Genomic DNA, 25,190 nt, shown 5'->3' with positions numbered 1-25,190 from the left:
TTTTTACGCAATATTGGAGGCAAGTGGTTACTTGTAACAACGTGCTCCACAGTGCTACATATACCTCCCAACTTTGAGAATTATGGAATCGGGACTCATTGTGGCTTGGATGTGCTTCCAAAGGGGGGTGTGGCCTTGGAAAATTTGTAACAAAAATGGGGGCATGCCCAGCAATGTGTGAGCCAGTCACTCGGCCTACTGTGAATAGATGCTGTGGGCAAATGACAACTGCCCCCACCATGTAAAACTGCTACAAACAGGTCGGAAAGCAGGACAGTTCCAAAAAATTTACACTGTCCACCGAAAAATTGTGACATTTGGGAGGAATGTTGCTATAATTTTTCCCTTTTTTTTACCAGTTTAGTTTTTTTCTTTTCTGTATACTGTCGGTTCACCTTAGTTAGAAATTATACAATTTAAACAGACAGAGGTACAATACCTGAAACTACCAGACAGCAACAAATGAGGTCATTAAATGAATTTTAAGACACCACAAGAGTATACTGCATGAAGCGAAGAGAGAAATTGGTCGGAGCGGACTGCACACACCCTACCCCTAAAATGCTTGGGCTCGGCTTAATTTTATGGCAGGATGGCCTTGAGCATGCACGCTACAATCTGTCCGCATGCAGTCATTCAGTATTTACTCGTGCTGCTAATCCGCAGCCGTGTGATCAGGTCTGAATAACCCTCTATATACCAGATATATGCCAAATGTAATTTTGTAATAAACATACAAAGTTTTATAAGGAACACTCTTTTATAGTAATATTTTGTATTAATTATTTTATTAGTTACAACTTGCCCCAACCCTGTAACAATTTACCCCAGTAAGGGGCAGATTATTACAATTATTTTTGTTCCGAAAAGCATGATTTTTTTTGGTTAATAGTAATTATTGACTTACACCCAATATAAGTAGAAAAAATAATATGGTTTTGTGTGTACATTTTTCTGTTTGGTTGTGAATAAAGATTTTAGAGCAATTTAATGTGTGTATTTTTTTAACAACTAGCTCCGCCTTCCCCGACATTTACAAACAATTATGAAAAATTGCATAGCCACAGTATATTACCACTATCCCGTTGGATTTATGATCTTGACACGGTCAGCTAATTGTTTGAATGAACATTAAACTTGTTTTATTGATTAAAATTGGTACCACTACACTGGAGTAATACAATAGATGCCAGTTTATATACATAGTCCTTTTCTGCTTATCGTTTTGCAACATTATATGCTCTCATTATGTAGCTATTATGTAATCTGTTCTGCCCTTCACATGTGGTTATGTTGTTCATAGTGTATTTCCCCTGTTGTTGTCTTAAGATTTTTATCTTGGAGGTGTGACACTGACACACGCCAATATATGCTACTTTATGAAATATAGGGGTGTATTCAATGCGGCCGGCGAAGGGGGTTAAACGGTGAGATCACAGAAGCGATCCTCGCCGTTTAACCCCCATGCCGCCACTCATAATTTTCAATGTTCTGGGGGAATTCTCACTGTAGGAGGACAGCAAGGATTCCCCCAAACAGTGAGGCTCGTGGCTAATGCAGGGAGCCCGCTGCATTTAGCTGCGGGTCTCGCTGTTTAAGCAGACGCACACGCCATTTCCCCCTCGCTCCAAAATCCTAGCAAGGGAAAAACGGCGTGTGGCAGGGGGTCAGTTGAATACTGACCCTGCGAGCTGTGACAGCGAGCAGGAAGCCCCACTCGCGGTCACAGCTCGCAGAAAGCATTGAATACACCCTATAATGTTAACATATATAATCTGGGCCAAAATGTAGGTTTCTTTTTACTACACTTCATTTAAACTGCGCAACACTTTAAAACTGAATATTAGATAACAAATCAACAGACAGTTCAAGGGAGCACAGTACTTGTGATTTGTCTTCGTAGTAATATTTATTTTTATAGGTAGATTTTATCAAAGTTTATGATCTTACCTGGAATGTTGTGGATGGTAATTGCCAAGATCAGAAGCATAATTCGCCTCCAGCTGCTTCCACCTTTGTGCTGGAATTCCTGAGTGCCCACCAAAGAGGAATCCTCGGATGAAGGAGAATGAACGCCCCTCTTTCTCTGGTACACATCACCATTTTCAATTTTATCTACAGGTAGACATAAGTTTAGACAAAGATAAGTTTTGTGACCAGTGACACCGCTGTGAGACATTTTCAGATGAGAAACTCCAATGTGACTTTATAATAGTTAAAAAAATAAAAAAAAAATATTGCATTCTGGATTAATTTATACAATATTATTTGTCATTTCAGGTAAATTGTGCCTACGGTATAACATCACATCGAGGAGCCAGCCATACTGTGAGCTGGGCCAAAATGTAAAGAGGCCTATAGACTGTAAGATCTTGATTAGGGCACTCTCCACTCATATATTGTTAGTTTCCTTACTCATGCCATTATTTCATTCTTGCAAACTGTGGCTCTGAATAGGTCAGGGGCAGGGTGCAGGTCAGGCCACATTGAATTTGTAGATATGGTAACTGTAATTACTGACCTGAAGGTTTATATTGTTTTATAACTTTCTATGTGTCGCTTTGTTTATAAGAGTTTTTATTCACTTTATGTCCAGGAGTGTTTGCATTGTATCTACTTTGAAATGCAATGTGGACCCCTTGTGAAGCCATAAAAATAAAGGATGATGACGACAATAGTTTACCACAGACTACGGTCAGGGCCGCCGAGAGGGAGGGGTGGGGGTTGCGGGTACTAATTACTCGGGCCCAGGCTTGCTTGTCAGACCCCCCCTCCATCTCTCAAGGGCAGCAGCACCACACATGTACAGCATTGTGCTGTGCTGACAGCAGGCTCAGCATAAGCGTCTCATTGACAACGTGAGGTACTGTAGGTATGTGTGCTGCTGCTGCTGCTGCTGGGGGGGGGGGGGACAGTAACACTCCCCCTTGACTTTAAAGTGTGTTTTCACCCCCCTAAACATTTTGGGTGTGTTGCCTAATCTTGGGACGTGGCCACGTCTCCCGCAATTCGGTCACGCCCCTAAAAGTTTACCGGGGCCTGGCATAACTCTCGGCTGCCCTGACTACGGTCTAAATTCTACACACTTCATCCCACAAAAAAAGGTTCCTTTCAATACAAAGAGCTGAGGAGCTAAGAGGCAGGACCACAATGAAAATAGACTCTCAGAAGAATGACATAATTTTCCTGTGCCAGCTGCCATCCTTCCAAGCCCATTTACAAACCCTTCTGGGCCAACACATCCTCCCCCATCGGCCCTACTCACCTAGGGGAACAGCTTAATTCCATTACACTGTTACTGTAATAGTGGTGATACAGAACAGAACTGTCTAGCCTACTGAGCATGCATAAAGGGGAGTTCACACAGGAGCATGTTTAAAGGTCATGCCGTGCAGAGGTTGCAGTGGAACCTTTTTCAAGATGGTGTCTGTTCCTGCAGGAAAACTACAAAAACATTTCCGAGTTTGTCAAATAACTTAACAGCCCATTCAGGCCCCTAAAAATGGAGTGAAAACTGGGGGCTAAATATAAAAAAGACATCATTTTAGCCCCACCACTCCCCACTGAGCTGTGATTCTCAGCATTTTCCCACAGTGGATCGGGACCTAATGACGCGATCACCTATTCCCACCCCAAGAGCGGTCAGCTGCATCTCCTCTCCAGGCTTTAACTAGAGAGGAGAAAAGAAAGGTACATAAGTAAGTGAAGCCCATGCCCACATAACATTGGCCACATGTACACAGCACCAGTAACACCACATCTGCTTCTTACAATATGACCTTGCCCATTAGCAGCCACTGGCCCGAGTGGAACTGCTGAGGGGTATACAATGAAGGCAAAATAAACAATTAACTGTGGAAAAATAGATTAAATGTAACTAGCAAGATCTAATAATCATACTGAGACACAGGGGGGTATTTAATGTGCCGCCGCTATTTCCGACAGGGGAAATAGCGGCGGCTCCCTATTAAATGCTGTCTTTTGCAACAGCAATGAAGTGGGATCACGGCAGAACGGGCACGACTTTAGAAGCGGTCGGGCCTGTTCTGCCGATAACGGCCGTGGATTGTCGCAATCCTGGTCGCAGATCGACAATCCACGCCCCCTTTGCGCCGATCGGCAGGCGGGACATTGAATCCCGCCTGTCGTTCAGCTGTCGGGCTGGCCACAAGGATCACGGCTGTTGGCAGAGATAGACAGCCGTGATCCTAGATTGAATACCCTCCACAGAATCAGACTTTACATGACATATACATGTTAGTCTAAAGAGTTACACAAACAAAACAAGAATAGCAAGATGCAGCAGTAATATAAAGATCAAATTACTTGACTATAATTTTAAACTATTCTGGCAATAATAATAATAATAAAAAAATAGATGTATTAATTTTGACAGCACCAAGTATGCAGTAGCTTTATCATTTTGATCATGATCACTGAAGTGTGAGGTTTATTTGCATAAACTAATCTTCCATGGGACTATCAACACATAATAAAGCAGTAGAAAAAGACAGTCCCTATAGACTTCAGTTTTCGGAGTATGAGCAGAGGTAAACTGAGAGACAAACAGTTGGTTGCCAAGTCAAATATTTCCCATTATAGACCCCAGCATTATTAATACACCATACTTTAAACAAGAGTTACTATGACAAACAGCAATATTAAGGAGGAACCACAGGTGAAACAATCATATAAAGCAATAGTATCAAAACATGAGGGTCTACTGGTAAAAAAGTAGTTTACAAATAAATATAAAAAAATGTATCCTGCTCTTCTCAAAATCTTAAGTCTCTCAAATGTTCAGTGTGTGACAACTGCCCACTTTGATTGGCAAGGTGACTATTATGCTAAGTACACACTACAGCAATGTGTACATTGTGTGCCAGCTAACATAATGTATCGTATCCACAGTACACATAAGAACGATGCAATGAAGGCTGAAACGATCCCTCGTTCCAACCTTCATAACACTGCACTGTGCTGTATGCATCTAGTTAGCCATACAGCATGGCCAACAGGAAGATATTATTAAAGACCACAGAATACACACTCAACTATCCAGATGTCTGCTTTGGCTGGAAACAACATATCACACCAAGATTGCACAGCCCAGAGCCCGTGGTCGCCACAGGCAGGGACAGTGCTCTCCCTGCTGTTTGTATAGGGCATCACCACCCTGCCGCTGTCAAAATCAACAGCTGCAGGAGGTGGAATGGTCAATGTGGCTGACCGTTCATACATTTGCCCTGCATTTCGGGTTTAAAAAAAAAAAAAACTTCTACAACATGGCAACCATGTTTATGTTTTTATTTTATAGAATACCTTCAAAAATGATGAAACCATATGCAATCACTGTTTCTGATAATGCAGTTGTACCACTGTAGGCTGTGGAAAGCTATTAGGTTTCTGAAAGTGCCCTTCACAGCTAGAACAAGGCTTCCTAATCCATAACTAGAATACTGCTTCTGGACTGAACAATGTATTTTATTTCTCCTACCAGAATTGGATGTAGTTCTCAACGTACAGTAATTCAAAAAGAAGGTACTTTGTTTCCTAGCACGGCGCCCACTAATTTGCTTAGTGTGCTATTCTGCGTAGTGAAATCGCATTGCATGGGCCATTTTAGGGCCATGCGATGTGATTTTCCTATGTTATTTAATCACTGCACTCTCAACCCCGGGCCATCGCATCTGCTGCAAAATCGCATGTGATTTTATAGGGTGTGCGATGCCATGACATTAGGTATACAATAATATGACTATGTCCCAAAAATAGGTTTAACGCACCACCCCCCCACTACCCATGGCACCCTGGACCGTGGCGAACTCCGCGAGGGGCTGCGGAACACGTCCTCCGACTTTTTCATTACCCCACTATCCACGTCGGCGTGGAGTTGATATCATATAGTGTGGGGAGCGCAGCGAGCCCCCCAGCCCGAAGCGTAGCGAGCGCAGCAAGCCCCGGGAGGGAAAGCGGAATACATGTAAAGTAATCCGCGTCCGCTCGCCGCGCTTCAGGCTCGGTGGCTCGCCACACTATATAAAATCAACTCCACGCCGACGTGGATAGTGGGTAATGAAAAAGTCGGAGGACACGTTCCGCCGCCGTTTGCCACACTTCGGGGTGGGGTGGATAGTGGGATTTGGGGCATACAATCATATTATTGTATACCTAATGTCATGGCATCGCACACCCTATAAAATTGCATGTGAACGCATGTGATTTTGTGGGACATGGGATATTGTGGTGTAAAATGAAAATAAAAAATTACATGAAAAAAATCACATGCCGCTATAATGGCCCATGCGATGTGATGGGATTTCCCTACGGTGCCGTACATAGAAAATCTGGGTGCCATGCTAGGAAACAAGTACCGAAAAAAGTATAATAACCAGTAAGTACTTCGCAGTCACACAGCCATTAATAAAGTCTTAAGTCATGCACCAGGTTTTACTAGAGACAAAATTCCGGCAAAAGTTTCAACAAAACATCCAGCCTTCATCATGTTCAGGCACATTCAATGCTGAGAGAGCCTGATGTGAACTTGCATCTATGCCTACCTGAACAGCATATTCTTTGTGTTTGCGAATGTCATGAAGTGGACAGAAGTATAAACATTGCAGAGTCATATGCTTTTCCAATCGCATCTCCATTTGAGGCTGAATGGACATAACTAGGCTTTAATGTAGAGTTTCTACTTGGTCAACATTCACAGGGAGAGTCAATGGAATTACAGGCTATGTAGTGGTGGATAAGAATAGGCTAGAACACATGCATTATGAGGACAACAAGGTGTAGAAAATGAAGCCTATGTATAAATGTGTGTGCCACGAGTATTCATAAAACAGCATAATGGCAAATATAAGGCCATCCAATTGTTGACGAACTACACATCCCAGCATGCCCTGCCTTAATTTTGCTATTTAGCCACGCTAAAACTGATGCAAAGAATGCTGGGATATGTAGTTCATCAACTGCTTATTGCTCACCCCTGAATTAGGGACTATTCTGGGATCAGCTAACAATCAGGCCTAGAATGTGCTCAATTAAAGGGCAAATACACACATTTTTCCTCAACAGACGATTGATTTTTGGCTTTTCAGTTTAGAAATGTTATCCCTATAGTGTAAGCTGAATGCACTCTTGTTGTAATGGAGGAGAAGGAGACACCACAAACAGCATTATAAATAATACATGCTCTGAGACCTAGCTGATGCCTGTGACATTTGTCAGACAGCTTTTTCTCCCTCAAACTGAAAAACGTCTCAAGACTAGTGGCGTATGAGCAGACTGTGTTTTGATCCATTTGCCAATTACCTTGCCATCCAGGTGACAAAAGAGGAAAGATGCGGTAACACTTCATTTTGCAGTTTCCAATAGACTATTGTAGCCTACAGACTATGAGCTAGGGAAGATGTAAGACTAAAACCATCTTTATTGTACTATTTTTACTCCATCCATGGTCACATTGGCTTTCAATACATTGTCACTCGGCAAGAAAGTTACATAACAAATAATATAAAATAGAAAAAATACACTGGGAAGAGTGAAGATATTATTAAACCAGATATAATCTTAATTGCTATCTCCAAGCTTACATTAACATTGTCACATCACAAATGCTGCTGAAATCATTGACAGATTGTGTTTTAGATTATATCGATCTATCATCTATATATATGCGTAGTGTCCGTGAGTCTCCGAAACCCTGCCATCTGCTGGTAGTGAGTGAAACTACATCTCTTTCTCACACATGCACAAACACAGAAGGTAGCAGACTGGCTTTCGAAGCATTTGCTTTGAGCGGGCTTACATTATATATATATATATATATATATATATATATATATATATATATATATATATATAACAAAGTTATGCAGGGCGGCACTCCATATGATATAAACTTGGTGCAAGGTCCATAGAGTTGTAAATACAAAGCACTTACCCCCCACACTCTAGGTGAAGGATCCAGACCAGCACTCAAACGTAGGTGAAGAAAAAGAAGTTTTTATTCCATGCTGTGCAGTACAATGAACAGCTGCTTGGCCCGACGGCCGTTTCAACTGGACTCAGCCAGTCTTCGCCAGGGGTCACCACACAACGGGTACAGGGCACACACACACACGATTGCTGGGGGCCACTTGTGTGTACTGTTTAGTTATATGCCGTAAACAATGATACTCATTTTATAAAAATTTATAAAAAAGTATCAACATTTCAAAAAATGTCCTTAAACAGCAAAAATAAAGGTGTCAGCTCACCCCTAAAAAAGAGCCTAGGTAGAAGGCTAGGTAAAGATATATAAAGAGAGATAGGGTTCCGGCAACTCTATTTACTAAAAATAGGACAATGTAATCTATAAAAAGTACAAATTCATTTATACACTAAAAAATGAAACACAAGGGGATGGGGGATATTCATAAAAGCAATACGACATACGTAAAGTAGACACTATAGATTTCTATTTTAAATTAAAAAATACCAGAGTTTAGCATAAAAAGTATATAAGTTAGATAACTTGTTTTAGGAGATCAGAGGTGAATCAGGCAGCGCCCAACGCATTTCATCCTAAGGACTTCATCACTTATTTTATATATGTGTGTGTGTGTGTATATATATATATATATATATATATATATATATATATATATACACACACACACATATATATATTTGGTTTGGTTGAAAAAGGCAATCTTTGCACCATGCAATATTGTGGCCACTGAGTGGTGCTATCTTACAGTAGCGTCATCACTTAAATAATATATTCACAACGTGAGGAAAACGATAATTAGCAGTCATACATGTATTAATGAATGCAAATACAATAAATACATATCGCTAAGTGTTTAATTTACTAATCCATTATAGAATAATGAACACTGTTTTATTTTCACTTTAATAAAGGCAATTCGATAATTATTTAATTGACAATTTCTTAATTGCTGCATTTGGCTGGGAGTAACTTTTTAATTTATTTCTTGACTAAGCAAATGTTATTCCTCTCCAGGACAGACAGGGCTTTCTCTTGGAATAAATGATATATTCCTGTGATTATTAGCCTGAATACGCCACCAGCTCCCATGTGACATTTTTGCCTGGAAAATGCAACAGATTCATCAGGAGACTGCACTGAATAATATGACAAATGACACTTATACTGCTTTCACATTGCAGAAATGGGTAATGACACGGTATTCTTAAATGGGACTTTAAAACGGGTCTGAGCCTTGAGACATTTCACATTGCAGGTGAAAACCGTTTTAAAAATAATTTAATACCATTCAAACATTCAACCCGTTTAACCCCCAAGGGACATGTTTCAAGCCATTGAAATAGAGCTGTTCAAACTGCCAAAAAAACGGCTTTAAAACGTGTAGGACTCTGCTTTTTAACCGTGTTGAAATACCGGTTAACTTTAACCGGTAAATCAACTCTGGCACTTTCACATTGCAGCCTTAAACGTTTTAAAATGGAAAAAAAACGGCAATATACCGTTTTAAAAGTGCGATGTGAAAGGGGTATAACATAGTACATAAGGATGAATAAAACACTCTTAACTATTCACAACAGGAATAGCCAATCAGGCGCAAATAAGGGGGGTATTACATACAAAGCCGGCCCTAGCCTAAATGACGCCCTAGGCAAGATTTTGTCTGGTGCCCCCTAGCACTGCCACTAGTTCCACCTCTGACCTGCTCCCCTTTCCCAGCACCATCAACCCTCATCATAGCAGTCATCATTTTGGTGCTCCTACCCGCAATATTTTAAATAGAAACAGTGCACACATTCGGTGCGCAGCCCAAACAGGGGTGTGTTCTTGCTGGGAAGGGGCATGGCCACACAAATTTACCCCCAATTCAAATTATGCCACACAGTAGTGCAACCTTATTCACATTATATTATGCGATGGTGTCCCTTATTCACGTTACATCACACAGTAGTACCACTTTATCTTATATACATTAGTCCTCACATTATACCCTTAGAAAAAAATCCTGAGAAAATATTGTATTTTAAGCACCTCCATGGCCACACTGCAACCCAGCACAAAGCAGTGAGTGCTGGGCAGAGAAGAGCTGCAGCTGCTCCTGTCACTTAAGGGGAGGGGGGCCGGGGCCCCCACTGGGCCCTTCCATCAGACTTTGGCCTGGGTAATTTGTAACCCCTACCCCTTTCTCTCGGCACCCCTGATAATACAACACAGTAATGCCCCTTACACATGACACACATTATTAATGTCCTTATAACCATAATGCCCCTTACACATATGCCAACCTTTATTAATGCCCTTCATACACATAATGACACACATAATGCCCCTTACACATATGTTGCACATTATTAATATCCTTATACACGACACACATAATGCCCATTACACATATGTTGCACATTATTAATACCCTTATACACTTAATGCCTGTTACACATATGCACATTATTAATGCATTTATACATTACACGCATAATGCCCCTTACACATATGCCGAACACTATTGCACAACAAACCCACCCGCAGACAGCACTCGCACAGCACTAACACTGTGACCTCTGCCTCTGCTTGGATACAGATGTTTCCTCATACATCTTGCCTCAATAGGCCATGCAGCTCTGGCCGGTTCTGCTAACGTTGGGTGCCTTTTTTGCTGAAAATTCGTCTTATTTGCATTGTTATGACCAGCACACACAAGGAGCTTCCGATGATTAAAATGATATGCGGCATGCCTATATTCTGTGCGCAACTGTGGCTGTACCTGCATACGAAATGCTATGTTACAGTGATTTCCATGAATACACTATTTCATATGCAGATACAGCCTCACTCACACACAGAATATAGGCATGCATAGCAAAAGCTGCTGATGCCCCTAGGCATACCAAATGCCCTAGGCAATTGCCTAGTTTGCCTATGCCTAAGGCCGGCCCTGATTACATACATATTTCAAATAGGATGTTATTCTGCTCTCAAATAACAACCAGGAAAGTTGTTAGAATAGAAACAATACAGAAAAATATATACAAAGGCAGAGAACCCTTGCGTATACCTCACAGAGAGCGCCACACATTGGATTCGCTTTATCAATAAAAAAATGGTTTTATTATTATATAAATGGTATTAATAATGGTATATACCTATAACAACAATTCACATAAAAAACATACAATAAAAAATGAAAATATTCCCTAAAAATTATTATAGACAGAAAAGAAGTTTGGCCAATATATTATCACAATTACCGCATTTCTCATTCCTCTTTAGCAAGATATATTGAAAGTTATTTTGTAGATGCTTGGTAAGGGTGTTTAATGAAGGAGATGGTGGGATGTTTAATGAAGGAGATGGTAATGTAGAAATTGACAAGCTCACCACTGCGCCGGGAGGAGATGATATTAAGCTGAAGCTGACACTCTCACCGCTGTGTCGATTTCAGGGCTCAGCAGAGAGCTTCCAGCTACCCCGCACACGCCGCCAATTGACGTGCCGCTGTGAAGATCTTAAGCAGGGAGCGAGCCGTCTGCACTCAGTGGATAGTGGAGATGAATAGCACTTAGAATGCTGGAATCAGCCCTTGGTGGAAAATGTGGCTAATTCACACCAGCGGGTATTGATATTTGGCAGGGTTGCCGGCAGAAGTAATTGACGGGAGCTCACTCACCATTCCCCACTCAGAGGCAGAACAAGCTTTCAGTGTTTGGAGCGGCAGTTCGGCAGAGAGGTGTCAGGTCTATTCATAGTGACCAAACAAACGTATCCAGCTGTCTTATAAAACAAGGGATAAAAGTGCACCCCAATCCTCAACGCGTTTCCCTGCTATAGGGGCATCCAGCGGTTTCATCAGGAGGAATATATCTGTCTATAATACTTTTTAGGAAATATTTTCATTTTTTATTGTATGTTTTTTATGTGAATTATTGTTATAGGTAACCCTATTATTATTTATGAACACTTTCTTGTATAGCGCATACATATTCCGCAGCACTTTACAGAGTATATCATACCGTCCCTGTTTCTACCTGGTTAATAAAACCACCCTGGGTATAAGAATCGGTGGGTCTGCAAGACTGCACCACATCCAGCAGGGACTGACCAGCCAGCCCTACACCCAGCCCTCGTCATTTTAATAAACAAAGCAGAATATTTTTTTGGAACAAAACTAGGGAGTGATGCGCATAAAAACTTGAGATGGAATGATGGGAAAGAAAAGCTGATGCATACCTGCCAATTGTAACAATTTTGGTGAGATGTTGCTTTTGGGCATTGCACTGCAGCCACACACCCAGGTCACAGTGTCCCGCTGTGGGAAGGGGTCTCACACACTGGACTGCTTACTGACTATTCACTGGATAGAGGTAAAGGGGGCATGCCCAGTAGCTACAAAAGTACTGGGCATGCCCCTAGTGTGCTTAAAACAGGGAACAAAGCCACACCCCTTTTCTGGGTACACACAAAAGTCCCTTTCAGCTCTCCTGAAAAGTTGGGCGGTATGTGATAAAGTTTATTAGGATGTTTGAAAATTGTCAGACGGGGCCCCAGATCTAAATAATTTGAGATGTCCTGGTTTAAGCTTTAGGGGGTAATCAAGTTTTTTAGTCTGTTTTCGCTGATGGAGTTTAGAACAAAAAAAATAAATAAAAATTAAAATAAAATCAGCAAAAAAAGTACTTAAAATGAGCGAAAACGCCCGCAACTGAATACTCAAGAGATCGAATCCCATTTGAATTGAATCCTCACATTAGCTACGGAGTTGCCTGTGTCCCAATTATATAATTTTTGCTTTTTAGATTTATCCAGGGTATTACATTTTAATAAAGTCAAATTGATCAAGAAGATTAAAAACTTCCATTTTCCTATCATTGAGATTGAAGATTCTCTACTTGACAAACACACTAGGAGGGAACGGAATTCCACCACTTGTAATGGTGAGCTGTAACTACTTCAACCTCCAAATTGGCCCTAATGGGGAGGGGAGGAGGGGTAAATAGGTGGCAGAGGGAAAGGACCCCTTTCAAGTTACAGTGTAAGATATGTCATACAGTTAGGGCTTAAAGTGGTCCTGGAGACCCCCCACCTCTCCAGGACCACTTTAAGCCCTAACTGTATGACATATCTTACACTATAACTTGTGTAAGATATGTGGGAAAATATGACGTTTAGACACAGTGGCGTAAGTTTGTCCCAGTTGCCCGGAGGCAAGATGAATATTGGTGACCCCCCCCCCCCCCCCACACACACACACACACACACACACACACACACACAATGTTATTCAAAATATATATAGTCTGTTATGAAATATATATTATATACTGTTTGTATATAAAGAAAGAGAGGGAGAACACATATATATTTCAGAACTCAGCCACAGAAGCAATTTTGATGGCTTTCAATTAATGGATTTAAACTGGAAGTGGTGGTGAGGTGCCCCCTTGAGAGCAGGAGCCCGGCGGCAGATGACTCCATTGCCACCCAGAGTTCTGCCTCTGTTTAGACAAGTGAACGCACTTCGAGAGACGTCAAGTTCACTGTGCAGTCACATACACTGCAAAAGTACTACAAGCAGGAATACTATTCAATGTTAATGGTATTCATTTTGCTTTTTCCATACAGATGTACACATCAGACCCTTAAGAGGGGTTGTCTTCAAGTGCAGGATGGATGTCAAATTTTGAGCACAAACACCTACATTAGTTTAGATTAAAAGCACAGATGCCAACATTTTACAATCATTCCAGGCACAATTTCGTTCTGAGAGGATGTAAATAAGCACATCAAAAGCAGAACTATCTATGTGAATTAATGTAACTATCTGAACCTGTTGGATGAACTAGATTATAATGCAATTCTGTTTCATTCAAAAACTCAACTTTAACATTAAACAGCAGGAAATGAAAAGAGATTGCCAGAATTACATGAAAAATGTGGAATTAGGGGAATGGCCAATAACAGAAAATAGGACATTTTCAAGAACAAATTAGGAACAGTTGGCAGCTATGTGAAAGTTCAATGAGAATGAATGGAGAAAAATGGCACACAAGAAGCTTAAGATAATGGGATATAAGAAAACAGATTAAGCAGCATCTCAGATAGATGCTATAACGGTCAGTGAAAAGATTGCGTTTCTAAACAGAATGAAAGTATGAACCAGATTTCCCTGACCAGACCTTTAAGCAGTTACAGCAAACTTTGTACCAATAATTAGCTATAATGTGGCAAAGGTCTCACACATACAGAATGATCTGCTGTTAATGAGGAAGGCAGAAGTAGGTGTGCAATCAATGGATTGCCTTAAAGATTGATAGGTAGCTACCAAGGGAGACATTATCTAGTGCAGAATAATGGATTTGGCAGCCCTGGATGCTCCATATTATTAATCATTAATCTGTTAGTGATCGCTATATACAGTATGCACTATATATAACATGCAGTAATAAACTTGCAGCAAATCAAAGAGTAAGCACAGCCACAGTTACAGTAGACAAATATCTAATCTAGGGATTCCAAAACGTGTTGGCACATCTAACAAATGACCTGTTGTGAATGTGTATGTACACCAATTTATAAATATTGTACTGTATAAATATTAATAAATAGGTTTTTCACATACACAATAATTACAGCTAATTTCATTTTTTCCCCTAAATACAGATTATATGTCATTTTAGAGCCTCTTTCCTGTACATCTAATTCATCCAACCAGATTTCATAAAACACAATCTGTGACACTACTATGGCGATGGTATGACATCACTGACGCGCCAGTGAAATCTGAGTCCCAATTGGACCACTGCAACACTGGCAGGCCAGTATCCCAGTGTAATGAAGTACAAATTAGAACATGAGTCTACCAAAAAGTAATCCCACTTGAAAGGACTAGAAAACAAATGACAAGGTTTGAATATCAAAGATGGATTGTTATGTGAATTAATAGAAGGCTGGAATTGTTTAATATGAATATGTTTATGTAAAGTGGGTGGGGGATGTATCGCGCTCCACTGGGGATAGGGAAGGGGGTAGGTGCTGCAGATCCTAGGCCTTGTCCAAAGACCCCGAGGAATAGCTGTGTGAGTTTGGTGGATTGCGCACTGGAGAGGGGGGGGAGGAGAGAGAGAGAGAGAGTGTGGAGATTAGCTGTTAAATGACGACTAATAGGCGTGCGTGTGAATAAAAGGTGCTTTATTTATATTCTTGTAAAATATAGCAAATATAGCAAAAGGGGGTTGTGGGGCTTAAACCCAGGCCCTGGTGCTTTGGGGTGTGGTGTAATAAGTTCCTCTGTTGCCACTCCACAGGGTTTAGCCGGGAAAAGGGGGGAAGGGGGTTCCCGACTTGTGGTATGTGACAGCGGTTGTAATGTCCCGTGGTGGACCAAGTATTCTTAAGTGCATCCTTGAGAAAGGCCGCATGGCCGAAACGCGTTGGTCACCAGCAATTCCACAACCCACCACAGAAGGGCACAGTCTCCTCCCCGCTGAGTGAGCGCACTGACCCCCCGTGACGTCATTCCGGGATCAGCGGCACATCGCGATCACCGCTACCCAGAAGTGAAGGTCCGGACGCCGGGTCAGTGGAGCCGGGCACACTGCAAGCGGGGGAAAATACATCCTCCAGCCCACCGCTCCACCTCCCACCGCTTGCACTGCCGCACACATCCTGGAGAGAGTCCCGGCTGGGACGAACTCCGAAGACACACCAGAGCCGCTGCCCTGATCCACCAAAGGAATAAGGACACAGCACGGCGCCAGACTAACTACAGGAACGGGGTAAGAGGCATGAAGCGGGAAACCGCCACTTGCAGCACTCTTTTTCCCCCTCCAGGACAATACAACTGTTGCAGGACATTGCATCACAAACATTTGCACACCACATTAGGAGACATAAATCCTTACAGGATTTATGGTATAAAGGGGACCCGTTGGCACCCTGATTCCCCGTGAGGGCTCCTCCAAGGTGCACTTAGGAATACTTGGTCCACCACGGGACATTACAACCGCTGTCACATACCACTTATTACACCACACCCCATAGCACCAGGGCCTGGGTTTAAGCCCCACAACCCCCTTTTGCTACATTTGCTATATTTTACAAGAATATAAATAAAGCACCTTTTATTCAAACGCCTATTAGTCGTCATTTAACAGCTAATCTCCACCCCCCCCCCCCCCCCCGCCCGAGTGCGCAATCCACCAAACTCACACAGCTTTTCCTCTGGGTCTTTGGACAAGGCCTAGGCTCTGCAGCACCTACCCACTTTCCCATCCCCAGTGGAGCGCGATACATCCCCCACCCACTTACATAAACATATATCAGTACTGATATGCAAACCAGACCTGTGCTAGAAACACCACAGCAGACAGTGACATCCCAGGCAGGGAAGAGGAACTGCATGGTTAGCGGGTGCTAGAATGAACACTTAAAGAGGGTATTTCTACATTCTTTAAATGGACTTCTAGGGCATGCCTGGAGCTACTTAGAAGTTGACATAGCCAATCAAAAGGGCTGTATGAAGGAATCAAAATTGATAGAAAGCATATATTAGAGAATAGGATATACAAGACAGATGTACAAATAATGTGACAGAGATAGGAGCACATATTTACTATCTCTATTGAGAAACAGAAGGGAATATATATATATATATATATATATATATATATATATATATAGATGCTGGTATGGAGGTAGGCGGCACTCACGGATTTTAGTGAAGCAAGAAAAATTTATTGTGGCTCCTTTTTCTTGCTTCACTAAAATCAGTGAGTGCCGCCTACCTCCATCCCAGCATCTACAAAGGCTTATCTAGGCCACCAGGAAGGCACCGGGTCATTATTAAGTGACATCCACAGGAGTGCCGGGCACTTGGAATCGATATATATATATATATATATATGGTACTTGTTTCCTAGAACGGCCACACCGATGTTGATTGGGTCGGTCGCATCGCATCGATCGCATTTACATTGATTGAAATGTGAGTAGGGTCCCTGGGACTTCACAGGTATACGCGTCCCCTCGCTGCGCTCGCCACACTTTATATTCTCAACTCCACGCCGACGTAGATAGTAGGGGTATGAAAAGGTGGGAGGACGCGTACCGCCGCCGCTCGCCACGCTTCGGGTTGGCGTCAATCGTGGGGTGATGTTCACAATGGGGGAGGGGGGGGGGGGCATATACAATGAGAAATGGGCCATATTGGCCCATTTCCCATTTTTTTCCCGATTACAATGTTAAAAATATTTTAACATTGAACCCTATGGCAAAATCGGGTGCATCGCGTCGGTCGCGTTGCGTGCCATGTTAATGCACCCGACTAACGCGATGGACCCGATTTTTCCTTTGCCGGCAAAATGAACCTGATTTCAAAGGAAATCGGGTCCATCGGGGGTAATCGTGTACCTTAAGTTAAGGTACACGATTACCCCCGATTGTGGCCGTTCTAGGAAACAAGTACCATATACATATATATATATATATATATATATATATATATATATATATATATATATATACATATACATACATACATATATATATATATATACATATATATATATATATATATATATATATATATACACATACATATATATATATATATACACATACATACATATATATATATATATATATATATATATATATACACACACATACATATATATATATATATATATATATATGTTAATTATATGTTACTGAGAAATATAAGGCAAAATATACGAAAGTATACTTATTTTTATTAAGAAATATGAGGTAATCTAAATAGTTATATCTTTATTAAGAATTACAAGGCAATTATTTTACTCCTTGTAGAGAAATAGAAGTTAATGCTCTAGAAATCTTATGGTATCTTTATTGATTGAAATAAAATAAAGTATCAGCATACAGTACATAACTATTATACACTTATTGAGGAAGCAGTATATGTTAAGGATATATTTACTTCACCAGTAAGAAAATTAAGCTGTAGTCGAAAATAGTGACTTGGCACTGGGCCCATACACACTGGGCGACTTTGTGCTGAAAGTCACTAAAAACAGCAAGGTTCACCGGCTTTTAGCTTAAAGCTACCCAGTTTGTATGGCTCGGCGATGAGTGGTGAGCGCTGCTGCGCGCTCCTGCAACATCGCCGGAAAGCCGTTCATCTGCTGGTTATACAGTACCAGAAGATGAGCGGCTTTCAGGATGGCTTTGCATAGCGTTTCGCTATGCAATGCTGTCCTCCCCCCCTCCATCGGCGCCGGGTAGGGGGAAAGCCACTCAGTGTGTATGCATGGATTACTGTCCATACACGCTGGGCATAGTCTTCAGAAGACTGGGGAACTAAGAAACTTTGTCACACAAGAGGGTACCAACGAAGGAAAAAATGTTTAAAATATACCTTTACGGGAACATAGGGACCCATATTGGGTGGGGTAAGTGTCAGTTTATACTTTGGGGTCTGGAGAGGATAAAATTATACCCATCTGCAACCGGACGCCTGCCCTTACGCTCTGCCTACGCCCTTCGGGTCCACAGATAGTGGTTCCTCGTCTCACGGGACCTGGCCAATAGGGGATTCCCTGTTACCGTCAGCAACCGCCTGTTACTGACTCCGCCCACTATGCAGTGGGCGGGGATATCGCTGCCGCCACCAGACTCCTCCTACGTGGCGCCTTGGACACGAGGCACGCCTCAGGCACCCGAGTACTACCTGCTGGAGTGTATACGTCGACACGCTGCTGACACCTCCCGACTGGCGTTGATTGCTTCCCCACTGGTCACGGGCCAAACTTCTGCTTCGGTAGCTGGCAGAGCGGAAACTTGGAGGACGCTTGATACTTGTACCCAGAACAGCCGGACAACGGAATTATTGCAGTAATTCTGTTGGTCGCAAGATGAAAGCAGTCATCTAGGAGGTACAGCATACAGATAATGTTCCAGCATTCAGATAGGGTAGATTGTACATTTAAACTCAGGGCTGAGCCCTCCTTTTATGCTACTCCAACACACAGTACCACAGGGGGTAAGCCCACCCTCTGGTCTTTAACCAATCAACGTAAGTTCATGCAGTGTGCCTGCACTCGGCACATGCACAGTCAGCATTGTCCCAATGGACAGAGGGGAATGGTTACTCCTCTGAGCCACAGCCCACCTAGGGGGACCAGGTACCACCCAGGTGCCGGTCTGTCTGGCCAGGGGGAAGGTTTCCCTCCAAAACATACTTCCAGGATCCTGCCAGGGGACTAGCTGAACATCTCTGGCCCAGACGTAAGCTCCAGAGATGGGCAGCCCTGATCCCCTGCCCGCCGATGGAGAGCCCCATGGAGCGCCATGGAACCACTCAGCTTGTTGGAAAGCTGAGGTTCCCTGCTACCTTTCCTGCAGCTCCCAGCACTGGGCTCCTTGAGCCCTGCATCCCAGGAAAGCCACCCTGAATTTGGTGCCAAGCGCCCGTTGTCTGGGATGGCGCAGGGGCATGGAGAGTTAACCCCTTCAGTGCCATTAACCATGTGTGCCGGGCTCTCCGGCCACACCATCCAAGGTGCCTTATACAAAGAAACCTTTATGTGAATGTCACCAATGAAAGTGAGGTGAGTGTCTACGGTTATCCCATTAGAAATGACCAGATAACATCAGTTCACTAATTCTGAAACCTTTTTTTCTTCGTTGGCACCCTGGTAGGAGGAGAGAGGGTCGTTAAGCCGTGTCTGAAAGAATAAGAGTGTATATATATATATCTTCTGACAAGACAGCGCTGAGGGGAACACTTATATCTTGTGGTTGCTATGCTCAACTTCTCCATTTCTACACCCCTTAATAAATCCCCAGTAACTAGACGTACGACCACTTCAATACTACTAGAGGTAGATTAACCTCTAACCAATCAGAACAATGGAGCTATCAAAGGCAAGTAGCAATCTGTAGCCAACTGCAACATTGGAATGCCCCTAATACAATTGTTATTGCAGCTTCATGTTAAAAAAAAATCAGCAAAATATATGAGAAACCTGTTTATGAAAGGAGGTTTGTGCATTCATTCATTGCAAGAGTCGTTGGCATCGGTGTCTGGTTGCCTAATGAGATTCAATCCATCACATAATCAATTAACTGCAGCACTAATCAGTCACAAAGCAAAATGGAAGGAATGCTATTTATTATGCTATGTTGAAGATGGGGCTTCCAGCTGTCTCCTGACAACAAGATCATTTGTGGAACAGCGTCTATGATTTATCTGCTTTGAGAAACCCACAGACAGAAATGTCAAAGGAATATGGGCTCTGGGTAACTGGGTCAAGAGGATTGCAATTCTTTCATAAATACCATAGCAAAGGAGTCATGTCACACACAATAGTTAATACATTTTTTAACGTACCACAGATTCTAGGAGTCGTCTTTGCTTCTGAAGCTGGTCAGTGCAGATTAGACACCTGCGTTAGTGAGGATGATGGCTACAAATACCATCAGCCTGTCAGCAAAAACACTTTTATGTCCCTGCAGAATAACTTGTGCAATTGGCAATTCTTCACACGGTACCGAACGGTTTTGCCCTTTACTAATCTTCGTCAAGTGAAGTGTTTGACGCTGAAGTGAACTGTGGAATGAGGTCTATGCTGGGTCAGGGGCCTGCTGCCATTGTTACACATACAAGACATTAATTGAGGAACTAATAGATGGAAAAAAAAGCGGCTACTGGGGAGATGGATAAAAACAGATAATGCAGAACAAAAACAAATTGAAACCCGTAATAAAACGTAAATCATCGGGAGGCGGACACCTATTATTTACATTACAGATTAATTGTAGCTGTTAGGCAGTGAAACAGTTAAGGGCAGCAGCCAGAAATGTTTGTGCTACATAATGAATACTCATTACCAGGATACATAAGCACTTAACACTGCAAAAGGCATATGGAGCTTTCCATCAAGATGTGAAACAAGGTCAATAAAGGCAGCTCCAATCCACAACATTAACGGTCTTCTATTTATTATGTATTTATTAATAGTTTCTTATGTAGCGCACACATATTCCGCAGCACTTTACAGAGTATAGTTGAACATTCACATCAGTCCCTGCTCCAGTGGAGCTTACAATCTATATTCCCTACCACATGTACACGCACACACAGACATTCTACGGTTAATTTGTCGGGAGCCAATTAGCCTACCAGTATAATTTTGGATTGTGGGAGGAAACCAGAGTACCCGGAGGAAACCCACACAAGCATGGGGAGAATATACAAACTCTGCACAGATATAGCCATTGTGGGATTAGAACCCATGACCTCAGTGCTGTGAGGCAGTAATGCTAACCATTACACCATCCGTACTGACCTTCTATGAAGGCATAATGTTAAAAGCAGTAATATATTTAATAATGTATCTTCAGCCATTAAATGTACGGATATCGGAGGTGCGCCCTGATTTCCTCTCTGTAAGAGGCAAGTTCTACAGATATCCAAAAAGATTACCTGCGGGCAAATCTAAATTGTAATTAGATTAGACTGATAATCTTTTTGCCACCAGCAAGGAATATTCCCTCAAAGGCTAAGATAATGGAGGCAGTCACTCTGTTATTAAGGGGAAAAGGAAAGGCCAATTAGTTAAACATAATTTGTTCTTAATTTAATAAAAAAACAAATCAAAATATTGCTCAAATGAATTTCTCACTGGGGCTGCAAGGGAAAGTCTCTGATAAAAGGCTCTCTGGAGTTTAACATAAGGGGAAACTCTTTGATTCTGTGTTTGATGTGGATCAATTAGTGGAGGGAAAAAATGGTTTATTCAAATAACTCAAGGCACGAAACCTGCAGCAAACCCTGTGGCTAATTGGATACCTCCTCCATTTTTGATCGGAATGCTACTTGTACTTGAATCATACTTGCCTACATTGACATTTTCCTCTCTGGGAATGGCCCAGAGAAGAGCAGCAGCGATGGTGTTGGCAGAGGCGGAACTACCATTGGTGCAGCAGGTGCATTGCACCGGGGCCCCTGAGGACTAAGGGGCCCACTGCTGCCATCCATTGCTGTGTAGCATGTTGTGAACTTGGGTTGGGGTGATGGAGGGGGGCATATTGTGAGTGGTTGCACCTGGACCAACCACTCGCAAGTTCTGCCACTGGGTGTTGGGAATAGGCTATTCGCATTAAGGTCTGTGCCCTGTTAGCAGTACGCAACCACATAAACATAGAATATCATATGACATATGCAGTTATGTCAAAGTTCTATGATGTTACTCAACAAACATAAGGCCATATTCTGTATGCCAGTGTATGAGGAGGCAAGTGAGTAGTGGCCACAAGCAAAACACCCACATGTTAGGTTGACAATGTTAACAGTCAATAGGTTAACACGCTATGGCTGACATGATCAAAGGAATTACACAAGTATGGCAATAGTCGACACATCAAAAGGTTGACATGATTTTTGTGGAATTTTTCTTGACTTTCTCACACTTTACCATCCACATGGCCTACAAGCGGGAATGGTGAAGTGTGCTGAGCACAGCGAGACAGCTGTCCCGAAGTATAGCAGGTGAGCCATGTGAAGGGACACTTATTGGGGGTCCACCTGCTCAGATGTCAACATTGACACCAAAAAAACTGTCGACATTGTGCAAGTTGACTTTTTACTGTTGCCCTACACATTGTCAAGTTAATATACAAAACCTAAAAAGCAAACTGGCAAAAGAGCATGAAAAAGTGGGGAAACCTTCCACGACAGCAGAACCGTGACAACCGTGTTAGCATGACCGTATAGAAGGCTGTTAGGAGGCTTAAGTAAAGTAATGATTTAAATGGTGAAAAATGGTTTTGTGCTTTAAAAAAAAAAAAAACAACAACAAATATACAAAAAGTACATAAAAAAGAATAAAAAAAAGGTGATTTGGGTATAATTTCAAGCAACTTTAAATTAAAACCAAATTAAAAATGAAATGATAAAAAGCAATACATTTTCATTGAAATAACTACTTTAAACAAATATGGTGTCTACACTTTAAGGGGGGTATTCAATCTCCCGCCGCTATTCCCGACGGGATCTCGGCATAAAGGGCCCAACTTTACAAGCAGTCAGGCCTGTTCTGCCGAGAACGGCCTGGAATTTTCAAGATCCTTATTCCAGCTCAACGACTTCCGTCCGCATCTTGCAGTCACACCCCCTTTTCGTCGCTTGGCAGGCAGGACATTGAATCCCACCTGCCGAGCCGACATTAAGCCGGCCCAGAACGTGACCAGGTCGCGGCTGTCGGGCCAGCTCGACAGTCGTGACAGTGGATTGAATATTCCTCTTAAACACCAACATAGCTTTACCTATGCCGAGTCACCAAGTGAATGCCCTATGATTACTAAATGTGATCACTGCTACAATCAGATCACTCGATCCTAGCTATACACAACAGCTTGCTTTGCCAGCCATTATCTCTGTTTTATCAATCCTAAATAGTCACCACCACCGGCATGTTGATTAACACTTCTACTCAGGTTAGTCCAATAGAAACCAATTTCACACACAGGCAGCTCTGGCCCCCATAGGGCTCAATAAATATTTAATCATCTGCAATTACTGCTGCAGCTTTACTATGCTAAGTGGAATGCCCCTGGCGTTGATATTGCAACTCCTAGGTTTTCCTTTCCACAGGTTAACAAATGTTATAACAGAGGATCATCAGCCATACAGTAGCTTTGAACACCAAATACTAATAGGAGATACAAGCTTACCTGTTCCGACACATATAAAATGGAAGTGTCTGTTCGGTATGAATAAAGCAGAATAAAAAACGACAGTATCATGGGAGATAACCACACAATGCCACAAAATACCACGCAGAATGTAACAAGTTTCACCAGTGGACGATTCATGTGCTTGTGGCCCACTACACAATCAAGGGTTAGCTTGAGTTTGATTATTTCCCTTTTCTTTACATTCTAGTGACTACGAACATTATAAAGCAGTGCAAATAAGCATTGCTTTAACATGTTATGCACTGATTGGTAATCGGTGTGCTGCTCTTCTACTGGAGTTTACAGGTATAGCTATATAGCAGACAGTGACGCTTTTTTTTTTTTAAATTGTGTAATTTCTATTGAATTGAATCAGTTGTACACTGTATTACAGTACTGACAGCAGACGGGGGGGGGGGGGGGGGGGGGTTACATGTTTGCCACCAAATGGGTTAAATACTCATTGACAAGTGGGAATACATGCTTGCTGCCATTGGAGGTTAAATGCTCTTTGCCCAGGGGGAGATAAAGCTTAATTGCGGAGGAGGGGGGGGGGGGGGGGGGGATTGGCGCATAAGTGCCGCTTACCTACAATCTTATTGTCAGGGGTTCCATGTTCATTGCCCAGGGGGGTTGCATGCGCGTTGTCATAGAGGGTTCCATGCTCTTTCCATAGGACAGTGGTTCCCAACCCTGGTCCTCAAGTACCCCCAACAGTGCACGTTTTCCAGGTCTCCACACAGAATCATAATTGACATAATTAGCTCCACCTGAGGATCTTTTAAAATGTGCCTGAATAATCTGTGCACCTGCTGGGTGACCTGGAAAACGTGTACTGTTGGGGGTACTTGAGGACCAGGGTTGGGAACCACTGCCATAGGAGGTTCAATGCTCATTGCCGGGGGGGAATACATGCTTGTTGCCATATGGGGTCAAATGCTTGTTGTCAGGGGGGAATACATGCTTGCTGCCATTGGGGGTTAAATGTTCTTTGCCCGGGGGAGATAAATCTTAATTGCGCCACGGATTGACGGGTCTCCAGTTAGCGTACAACTATGTGTGCATTTTATCACTTTTTGAAGCTTGATACATGTGGCCCAAATAATGAACAAAGGACATATCAGCTTTAAAAGGATTTTGCAATCCGTCAATAAGAAGCACATCATTAGCCTATATTTGCCACCACTATATGGATTCAGCTACTTACAGGCATATATGCCAGTCTGTGCAGATGTGCACTGGTTCACAAATAAGTCAACACCACGATGAAGCATCTACCCTATCCTACCTCCCTGGTCACAAACAAGCTCAAGGGTCAGATCAGAGCATATGCACTGCTGCTTTTTGTGTGAGTATGTGCAGTAAAAACTTGCAGATCTAGCACAACATAAACGGATGTATGGCCAAATTGATATCGTCCATAAAAGTGTTAATAGCCTGCCAGGCATTTTTGCATTTATAAAAGAACAATAAAAACCTGGTA

The 25,190-nt window shown here is 42.3% G+C and overlaps 1 protein-coding gene across 4 annotated transcripts in view; it reads right to left on the bottom strand.

The window, feature by feature from the left end:
- The window catches only part of SLC39A11 (solute carrier family 39 member 11), a 400,550-nt gene that overhangs the window by 118,822 nt on the left and 256,538 nt on the right, over window positions 1-25,190 (bottom strand). For all 4 annotated transcript variants that reach the window (XM_083148767.1, XM_083148766.1, XM_083148769.1 and 1 more), the window contains exon 6: window positions 1,951-2,115. In XM_083148767.1, coding sequence (XP_083004893.1) covers window positions 1,951-2,115 — 165 coding nt within the window. The remainder of the gene's footprint in view (window positions 1-1,950; window positions 2,116-25,190) is intronic.

Source organism: Crinia signifera, chromosome 6 (assembly GCF_055691185.1).
Source record: "Crinia signifera chromosome 6, ASM5569118v1, whole genome shotgun sequence".
In the NCBI taxonomy this organism is placed as follows: Eukaryota; Metazoa; Chordata; class Amphibia; order Anura; family Myobatrachidae; genus Crinia; species Crinia signifera.
This window is presented reverse-complemented; position numbering and strand designations above follow the sequence as displayed.